The 10757-nt window shown below is 41.8% G+C and overlaps 1 protein-coding gene across 2 annotated transcripts in view; it reads left to right on the top strand.

Moving 5' to 3' along the window:
- The first annotated feature begins 354 nt into the window (after window positions 1–354).
- Window positions 355–10757, top strand: part of LOC145452502 (protogenin B-like) — a 32539-nt gene continuing 22136 nt past the window's right edge. For both annotated transcript variants that reach the window (XR_013919398.1, XM_080330681.1), the window contains exons 1-10: window positions 355–1099; window positions 2153–2626; window positions 5798–5945; window positions 6882–7024; window positions 7273–7407; window positions 7848–8024; window positions 9182–9304; window positions 9366–9533; window positions 10153–10275; window positions 10337–10495. Coding sequence is in view for 1 of the 2 variants with exons in the window: in XM_080330681.1 (XP_080186807.1) it covers window positions 979–1099; window positions 2153–2626; window positions 5798–5945; window positions 6882–7024; window positions 7273–7407; window positions 7848–8024; window positions 9182–9304; window positions 9366–9533; window positions 10153–10275; window positions 10337–10495 (1771 nt within the window). In the remaining variant the exon portion in view is untranslated. The remainder of the gene's footprint in view (window positions 1100–2152; window positions 2627–5797; window positions 5946–6881; window positions 7025–7272; window positions 7408–7847; window positions 8025–9181; window positions 9305–9365; window positions 9534–10152; window positions 10276–10336; window positions 10496–10757) is intronic.

The following is a 10757-nucleotide window of genomic DNA, read 5'->3' as shown; positions in this document are numbered from 1 at the left end:
TACTTAATAACAGCCGACTCCGCCCACCACCGAACTTGGGCCTGTAACCTAAAGAACATCAAATCGATGTGGTGGTCATTGGTCAACTCTCGCTGTCGTTATATATTTCGCGAGAGACGAGGTGGTGTTGTAGAACCCTTCGTGTGGCAGAGACGGGATTCTTCTGTTAATGTAGGAAGTACAAATATATCGAGAGTTTTTCGTGACCATGCGTTGATTGCATTGCAATCGTCGAAAACAAGGCGCCTGTTTGCGTCACAAAACCAGTGATGGACATTTCCTGCCGGACCGTCACTAGGTTTTTCTCTATGCTCAATTTCTCATACATATATTAATAGCAACTAGATTATTATTAATATTTCACATTCTATAGTGGTGCTTCTCGCCTTTTTCAGGCTATGTGCACCACGACACGAATGCTTGTAATGTTCATAAGTCTTGATCTTTGGTAATCTTGGGGACGACTTCTTCAATCTTTAGCTGATTCGGGCATCAGTCTCTCTCGCATCCATGCGTCCCCGTCGTGGTCTTTGCTGCCGACTTGTAGCACGGCTCGCTTTCGGTCTGAGCTTTTCAATGCACCGCAACCGCAGTGAGGTCGGCGATGAGGAGCTCAGAGAAACCTCCGTCCTCCGACATATAGAAGTTGGTCCGAACCGGGATTCGAACCAGTACCATTGGTGTCGTGACGCTGAAAAGCAACTAGATAATATCCCATGTCACACCGTGGCATCATTTCGTCCCACAACTCTGTGCTCTTCTATTGAATTGCTTGATTGGAGAGTCCAACACACAAAAAAATGCATCGCGGCAAACTAGATAACTGTGATCATCGAAGCGTTGCAGTGTAGTTCTTTCAGTGAGCTGCAAACAATACGGCAATCGAGCGCGTGACGTCATACGGAAAGGCTATTTAGTGGCCAGTACTACTCGGACGGTAGTCGTCTGTTGTTAGTGTGGTCAGGAAAGAGTCTTTACATGAAGAATTCTTGCAGAGTAGTTTTGGTATGTGATCTGATGACATCGTTTCGGAAAAAAGGCTCGATTTGGGGGGTTATTATTCCGCTGTCATGCGCTTGGATGTTGTCTTACGCTTCCTGTAAGTATAGCTTACTATAATTGGTATAGTCGTTTCTCGCTAGGCTTGTATATATTGTATAGTTGTACAATGTACATATGTATACCTGTTTTCGATGCAACTATGTCGCTATTTCACGAGTTTATGCACTCTGGAAAGTAGCTTTATCAAGACCTCGTTAGGATTAAGATGTCAACTAAAATTTGGTTGTATATTCGGAAAGGTACTTTAATACTCATTAGGTTTACTATGGTCATGGACTGATAATCATGCAAATTGAGTTGCATTTTTCATCTGATACTGTGAATGCCCCTATTAATGTAAGCCTATGTAATTAAATGATGCTTCAGGGATTGTTTTGTGGTGAAGCCATCGGATTGTTTAAGATGATGAATTGATTAAAATTGATGAGTAAAGTGAGTGAGTGTGGGAAGTGTACGTCCCAACATAGCTTTGATCTGGGTTTAGTTATAATTTTGTCCCATTATTTATGATTTGACAGCACAAATTTGTAGAGCAACTTCAGACTCATTTTCATTTATATTAATTAATGTAGGCAAAGTATAAAAAAATAAATAATCGGAGATTGGTCTTAAATGCCAGGCACTGGCAGAATCGCTGCGGTAACGAAATGCCAGCGATACAGAAATTACTCTATACCAGTGGTTCCCAACCTTTTTCGACTCATCGCCCCCTTTTCAAGCTCGACACCGATCATCGCCTGAAAAACCGAAAAATGGGCATACAAACTGTAATCACCGGCGGGTTGACTAAAAAAAATAAAAAGGTCATTTCTCCGATTTGAATCCTTAGCCGTTTTACCGCGTCATCGCGCCCCCTTCGCTATTTTCGCCCCCTGTCGCCCCCTTTGTCCATTTTTGCCCCCCTATCGCCCCCTTCGTCATTTTTGCCCCCCTAGACCGCCAAATCGTCCACGTTGGGAACCACTGCTCTATACTGAATTCTACCAATGTACTGTTGCATCATTGCTCTTTGCTACCTAGTTGTAAATATATAACTGCATCCTGGTCAATTCAAATCCTAACACTGATCATATTAAATTTCCATTTTCAGTCTCACCACCCCCTCCTGGCACTGGGAATGCAATGGAAATACCCAGAAGTACGCATTTTGATCTGGGCCCCGAGGAAAATTCGAAACTTGGACTGGGACAAACGGCATGGCTCACCTGTAGTCGAGCAGATGCGCAGACTGGCGGCGACGTCTATTGGTACAGAGACGGTGAACATGTCGGTCGAACTGCATTGAAGTCCAGTCAGCAACAGCAACGGGCGTTTATGGAGCAGAAGTTACGAGAATTGTTGCCGGACAGAAATCCTCGTATACACTCAACAGCACTCAATACACCCACCAATGAAACTACCTCAGCAGTTTTTGTTACCAGTCCCAATGCCGAGTACACTGTGTTTCGCAATGGTACATTGAGGATTGGAAATGTTACCAACTCTGATGCCGGAGAGTACTCCTGCTTTATTGAAGACTACCAAGGGACATTGCTTCGAAGAAAATTTAATGTTTCAATTTCAGGTCAGTGAATTTGCATGGTACTATTTTTCCACCGTTATTATATATTTACTGATGCTACAAGTCATCATACGATTTTACTTTCCTTTTTTCATATTCCTCAAATCCATCAATAAAGATGCATTCAGATATGCCGTATGGCGGCAAATTATGTGTGCAGTGAAACTCGCCGATTTCATTGTAACTTTTTTTCCAAGATGTGTTCATGAAAGTTCTGACAATTTAAGCAGATTGTATCGTGATTATATTATTAGTCACTTATGAAATAAATCGCTTTATCGTGCAATTTCTGTCCCATCTATTTTGTGATAAGATAAAAAGTCACAGGATTGCTTGACCTAGGTCTTGAATGATGCAACTAAGTCGTTGAGTCAGCAATGCAATGGCATATTTTTTCACTAGGCACAATGAGTCAGCCCAAATTTTGTGGAAAATAGTTGGGAATGGTATTTTCGCAAATCCCGCTGCCCCGAAGGCTAAAAGTTGACGTTAAACTATATCTAATTTTGCTCTGTTCGAATTTCACGGGATTAGGTGACATGGTTTTATTTCTGATGAAATTATGTCATCTTAAATATGGCGGTCAAAACTTTAGAGGCCGATAGATTTTATTCTTTAATATTTATATTACTTTTTTGGGTTTCCGGTTGAGCAATATCTAATGATTTTTTGAAAGAATATAAATAACATCATGTTTAGACGTATTTTCATACCTACACACAGAGGTGTCTAGTTGGTACAGAAAACATTCCTTAACTCGATAAACGAACTGGATATGAGTTAGAAACCTCTTCCTTTCTGATTTTGCTGGTTTCCGAAAAGAACAATTATTCTCTCTTCAGAGTGAGAACAGTGGGGCAAGATAATGTTTTGTTTGCAAACTTAGCATAAAGGTCATAAAGTCTTTTGTTGCTGAAGTTTAGATTTCTGTTCTGAGACTGCCTGCTGTGTATGTGCGTTTACACTTGCTGTTAAGCGCAGTAGGAATAAAGCTGATTATTCCTCAATGCGCGAACTGCCACATGTACCAAGTACAATTTCGGCTGGATCAAGGGATCCCGTGTTTGGCCATGATAGTCAATCGGCGATCACAGCTGTCGACTCCATCAAATAGATAATTAGGATAGCTCATAATTTCCGGTCTACTTCTACAAAATGATCTGTTTGTACTCGAATTGATGGACTTGGTCGGTATCGTTTGCATTCGTAAATCGCATCGACCTATTGTGACGTTTCAAAAGTGTTTAACCTTCGTCTCGTTGGATATGCCTGCTCATGACATACGTTGCAGAAAGCCGCCACATAGCTTTCTTTGTTAACGTATTACAGCTGCAGCACCGAGAATGACAGTGTTTATGAACTATTGGCCCCAATTAAAATTAGCGACTTGTTTAGTTTTGCGTTTCGAAAGCCACACTCGGGTGGATATTTTTATCGCCAAATTAGCGTGACTACTACGCTTCCATGCCGTGACACTTTCTTTGATCGTGGTGATAACGTATATGTTTTGATGGCCACCTTCCCCGCGGCGGCTGACTCTTTTCGATGAAAATGTCAAGTGCGCGGCCACTGCGTTGTCGCAATGACAATCGTAACGCATCGATATTTGCGGTGTCTACCACGACCGCGGTGTTTAATTCTGTGTTTGTCTCCGCGGTGCTTATGGTTGCGGTGGACCGCGCGCGTACGCCCGGAATTCGTGAAATGGGTTTGGAACGTAGCGTAATGCATAGCAGAGACGTAAAAACGTCTCGCGAAGGCTTTGGAAAGAATCAACGAAAATGCCTTGATAAGTAATGGTTAAAAATGGACACGATTATTCGAATGAATCCGAATCCGTAATAACCGCAATCACCGAAATTACATTCCCCTTACCACTAACCTATAGTTTAGATACTTTTTCTCCCGCCGTGGAAGCATTGATACCCTGGATTGGTCGTGTCGCAGCATCAGAAAAAATGTAGCACAAAGCCACGCGCGGTAGCGGAAACGACACTTGCGCGATGTGATCAACCCATTGCGTTGCCGCAAATTGCAATAATATAATAGATATCGTGCAAAAACTACCGGATTATCTTTAACATGGTGGAGATCTGTCATTGTTTGTTTTGTGGTCGCACAAATGGCACATATTTCAACTTTCCACATCACCCATTCTCTTTTAGCGTAAACTATCAGTGGCACTAGTATGCCTGCCCTTCCAGCAGTTACGAAACTCCGTATCACCGCGGCTTGATGGTAATTATTCTCGCCGGTAGTAAGGCTTGGAATGACCGATCGCTTCCAGGAATTGCTGCGCGCGACAAATTTTTCCGTAAAGCCAGGAAACCGAATCGCCGACCCGCGCTTATGAGTAATATTTGAATTCTGGACAATGACACCGTGCTGTCCGATCGACTCATCGATGACGTGCGTCACGCGCTGCTAGGGAATTATTAGATATCGAACATATTGCCTCTCTTCCGGGGGTCGCGGCGCGCAGATAGGTTGACTTTACATCAAATATTCAAGGGTCTTGCGTCATGGATTCCGGCAAATATTACCTCGATTGCACTTTCGACGGATCTCGGCCGATTTCGCGCGTTTGTAGCCGGCGTGCTGCTTTTCGGAGATGTGTAACCCGATATTGTTTATACACGAATCTTTCGGCTTTCGATAAATCGGCGGCGTTTGGCTGTATCGACAATGTTAATCTCACTGCACTCGGGGACGCGTTATGGCGTCACACATTACTACATTATGGATGACCGGTTAGTGATATGTTAGTCAGCTTCCGTTCGTTTTGTGTGATTGGTTTGGGCTCTCTGTTACGTTCATCTATTGGTTAACCGCACGCGCTCCTGCGACTTGAATCCAAATTAAGTTTTTCGCGCTGGTCAAAAGCCATCGACGCGCCGCACTCGGTAGGAGCAGGCAAGCGTCCCTTTTCTCCATTTGTTTTGCGTTACATGTCAATCGAGGGCAGGAAGCGCGCACACATTCACGAAAACGTTGCCACGATGAGCGATTGTGCGCCAACAATGGACCTTTTTTTACCTTTACTGGCACGTCCAGCACGTTGCGCATAATCGGTCACTATGTAAACAATCGATGGGTTAATAACCTTCCTTCATTTGATTGCCTCCCGGTAGTGCCGTAACTGCCCTTTGTGTAAAACGATCACGTTTCGTACAGAACCTCCTCGCTGCATCCTGAGTCCGGCAATCAAGCAATCTGCTTATCTGCACTCCAACGCTCGCTTGCTTTGTTCTGCGAATTTCGATGATGTGGCGCGGCTTACGTGGGAAAAAGACGGTAAACTTATACCGGATGGCGGTCTCAGGCGAGTACATATCGTGTTAACCAGAGTTTCGATTGCATTGCAAATTATGTGGGGTAGGGAGTGATATGTGGCCGAGTGTTCATATCCACGATCCAAGCTGTAGAAAGATGTAGGTTTGCATAAAAAGTAGTCTTTAAACATGACCACTAGTGCAAATAGAGGAAGCCTACTTGAATAGTCTTTTCAAAAGTAGAAGTATCTCATTACTGACCACCTCTTATTATGTAGTGTGGAGCTACTGGCTTAGCCCAGGGGAGATGAAATTTATTTTTACTCAAATTTGTGGCAACAAGATTGTTATCAGTAGACTGGGGGTGTAACGTGGGCTTCCAATCTAGCTTAGTCTGGTGCATTTGAGCTGAGATCAAGTGGGCTGAGAGGATAGCCAAAATAACTAAGGGCACTGAAATATGCATAAGCTGAAGTTGCAATTATGACGCTTTTTGAGAAAATAAATTTATTCAATAACCTGAAGTTTGTGGCTTTCTTCCCACGCTTTCACATCTGTGTAGCTCGATATTGAATTTTATCATCGACATGTCTTGCCATCACCGAGTTACGAAATTAATGAGATCTCTTGAGCTTTGCAACCACTTGGAAGCCTATACAAGGCCCGCTGCTAATCCGCGTTATCTATATAGGGCCCGCTTTTTCAAAACGGTTGCTCCAACCTGCTTGTAACTACTTTTGTGATGCGGTATACCTGCGAACAAGATTCATCTTGTGCTTTACAGTGGTGTACTCCATAGCAACAGGACTTATGTCAGTGTTGTGATAAGCAACATTCTGCTTGTAAGCGATGAGGTATGTGAACTTTGTCCCAGTGAAGTTATAACGGGACGTGCGGTGTAACTGTGTAAGCACCATTGGTACGCAATCAAGACCCACAGCTTATTTCTCTAATTGACTCCGCATGATTTATGTGTATCGTTTTAGCCACAAATTCAATATTCTCGGTAATGGGGCTCTTCACATATTCAATTTGACTGACGAGGACTCCGGGTCGTACAAATGCCGTGTCAAATCCGGTCTGGGTTGGACTGATTGTGGTCCGGTTGTGCTGGAGGTAATGCGAAAAGGTAAGAATTCATTTTGATTTGTCACAAAGCTTAACTGGCCAATGTAGGCTTGTACAACTAGGTCTTATTTACATGATTGATGAACTACTAGAATGACATGTTGTATTGATAAGAGTCATTCAACCCCTACCACAAGCACTAGTATATTCCATATTACAGCGGATTTCCTGCATTAGGGTGAACCGTCACGGCTTGTGACTTGTTGGTAACTGTTTTTCATCCTTTCCCTTTTTTTCATTATTTTTCAGAAATCAGGCCACATGACTTTGCAGTTATTCATGTCCCAGAGAACATTACAGTCCGTCCACCTCACGACGTTGCTTACTTGGAGTGTCTGACGAACAACATAAATTCAAATTACGCTTGGACCAAAGTAGGACCAGGTGTGTTGCGTAGGACGTCTATGCAAATTTTAGCGCCACATAATTGATCGGTGACTCACTTTGCTCTGTTTCAAGTGTCATTTCTGTATATTAATAATCTATTCATTGCTCTTCGATACTTTTATTCGACTTCACCTCTGTTGACCTTCAATATATGCGATATATATGCAGTGACTGAAAATTTAAATTGGTGTAGGAAGATGTTAACAATAGCAATGTTGCAAATTACATTGGATGTTGTGTTAGCAATCCTGACATGCCATTTATATGCGGTGACTGAAAATTTAAATTGGTGTAGGAAGATGTTAACAATAGCAATGTTGCAAATTACATTGGATGTTGTGTTAGCAATCCTGACATGCCATTTTTTCGATCACAATTTCAGACATGTGCAACATCCATAGGTTTTGTAAATTATTGCAATTTATCATATCTTACAGATCTTATATGCGGCAGCAGCTATTGTCCACCTGAGCGTCTTCTGTCCTCGCCCAGAAATAACAATTTGGTTCTCAAGAGGGTTTCCACCAGCGACATGGGCTATTACAAGTGCATCACACGCATCGTTGACAACAGCACTATCAGAAAAGAGGCTATCATGTATCTTGACGTGTTAAGTAAGTGATAACATCCCCAGAATTTTTTCTTGAGATAATTTCTGAAAAATTATCCCCATGCGTCCTGTGGTGCTTTACGAAATATGTTGATTATTGAGCCTTAAGTCCTGTTCACATTAGACCAAGTGACCGTGTTTTCTTGTAAATAAATATGCAGATATAACGGGATGAAAATCTGTGATGTATTTTACAAAATGTTGTAAATTGTTTTAAATGGCTTCACGTCAGAGGGACGAAAGTTTTAGATACCAGTAATCACATATTTTATGGCAATAAGAATGACAGTTGGGCGATAGGAATGTAGTTTGGTTGTTTTTGTCATCGACTGGCAGTGTCATATCTCAGACTTCGGGATCATGATGTCATTGCTAGTCTTTTGTAATGAGTTATGACTGAAAGACGCTGATGTCCACTGCAATTTGTCAAATTTACCTGCTCGACCGAGTTCAGTAGGAAAATTGTATGCAAATTCAACCTGTTGTAATACAAGTGGCGTGATGCACGCTTGCAATTACAACTACAGCTACCACTGTAAGTCTCATTATATATATGCAACGTGTCTTTTAGGGATAGTCTAATTACGGCTGTGATGAATTTGCTTTTACGGTACGTACCTTGCCTTGTATCGGCCACTTTGTACCTTGCGGATCAACGTAATGAATTGTGTTTGTATCTATTTTGTTGGCTGGTCATGTCCTGAAATGTGTTGATGTGATTGGATATTTCCTGTTCAGTTGTAGGAAAAGGGTACGCTTATGTTGCCGGATGGTAGGCCCAATCATCATTTTTGTGCTTGTATGCGCCAGTGTTTCCGGACCGTGTCGATCATTTTTTTATTTCCTTTTGAGGTACAGGCCTAGTCGTCGATTAGAACATGAATTTTGTATCGAAATATGTTTTCTCTAGCTAACCTAGTGCGGTATGGTAATTGTCAATTTTCTGTCCATTGCAATACTCATTCGAGTCTTTCAAAAAAACATGGCTCGAATCACCCTAACACTGTCATCAGCATATTCGTAATATATTTTTGCTTTTTGGAAGTACAGAACTTTAATATACCATTGAATAATATTCTCGTATTGAAATAAACTTGAATATGTTCGACTGACACTTGTCAGGGGTAATCGTCAGCAACTAATAATAATGCTGTTTCTTAGCGAAACCTGAAGTGAGGATTGGATACCGAACTAAAGGAGTTCTGCTTGCGAAAAGAATCAAAATCACATGCAATGTCGAGTATAGTAACCCGCGCGCCCGTGTCCACTGGATGAAGGATGGAGGTAGTGCACCTCTAAAGTTGATTTCCATCGCATTTTAACTGTAGTTGCGTTTGCGATTTAGAACTCGTCGCTGGTCTACATGGAAGTGGAATATCTGTTGTTCTGATAGGAGAAGTTTCTCACCTCACCATATCTTCTGTAGAATCGAGCCATGAAGGATATTACCAGTGCGTCGCCGTGAATAGCGTTGGGGCGTATTCGGCGGAAACCTTTTTACAAGTTCCTAAAGGTAATAATGTCCACTGAAAGTTTTTCATTCAAGCAACCCTTTTCTGCTTCTACCTCCAAAAATATTACATACTTTTGCCTAGCTAGGATATCATTCCATGACCTGTTAGAATGCGCTCGAGTTCAAACAGTAGAGTTCATGAACCGGTATCAACCTTGTCAATGATCAACTTTGAACTATGTTGACTGATTTAGTGATTCATTCATTGGTGATGTAGTGTAGGCTACTCCAGAGGCCCAACTAAAATAATTGGTGGTAAAAATGCCCATTATGACATTCCAGCCTCTATATTTTGCTCATGGCATCTACCACCATTGTCATGCATTTGACTCAAGTGCACATTAGAGCATAAATATTTTACCTTTTCACATTCCACCCTTAATATTTTGCTTTTTGTACGCACTGTTCTTGGCATGCATTCGGCCCAATGCAACAACTTTTTGTAACTCATCACAGGGCTTACATATCCCGCCTATCCATTCTGCTCCAGCATAGCACCTTTGCCTTGTGTATAAGTGCAGGATTACGTATCTTAGCGAACACTGTAGGGCAGTTTTCGTTCGTATGGTATCTTCAAAGTTTAATCATTCAGAATCTGTCAGATTGCTATTTGTTACAGGTGTTCCGCCTCCCACCCCTCAAAATCTAACGGCTGTTGCTTTGTCTCCAACTGACATCCACGTCTCTTGGGATTATCCAAATTTAACCGAGATCCATAGTTTCTTAATAACATATGAGAAAGGTTGGTATTTAAGAAAAATTAATAGATCTGAATATTTTCTGTGACGCTACTTTCCCATCAGACTACGGACCATTAAAGTCTGAGCCTGTGGACGACATGATACGGCATTACGAAATCAACGATCTTCGACCGTATTCCAATTACACAATCAAAATCACAGCTTATACGAAGCATTCGCCTTCAGAGACAAGCCGAGTCAGGGTTCAAACTCTTGAAGGAAGTAGGTTATCGATTGTGTTTTGTGCTTTGTGTATACTCCCATGATTAGGAGTGACCAAATGATTAGGTGTGACCAAAAATTCAATTTGGATCCAAAGCAGGAAATACAGTGTACTCATGCAATGAATTTTGTCTAAGCCTCTTCAAGGTGATGAAGTCCTTGAAAAGTTCCAGATGTAATTATGCCGTTCCATCCGGGTTATTTGTAATCAAAATTCTGTGATAATTAGTACCTCAGACTGTCTTACATCTGCAAAAATAAC

This window comes from Botryllus schlosseri, chromosome 12 (genome assembly GCF_051294905.1).
Source record: "Botryllus schlosseri isolate E-star chromosome 12, Bs_hap1, whole genome shotgun sequence".
Lineage (NCBI taxonomy): Eukaryota > Metazoa > Chordata > Ascidiacea > Stolidobranchia > Styelidae > Botryllus > Botryllus schlosseri.
The sequence above is the reverse complement of the archived record's forward strand: the minus strand, read 5'-3'. Positions and strand labels throughout refer to the sequence as shown.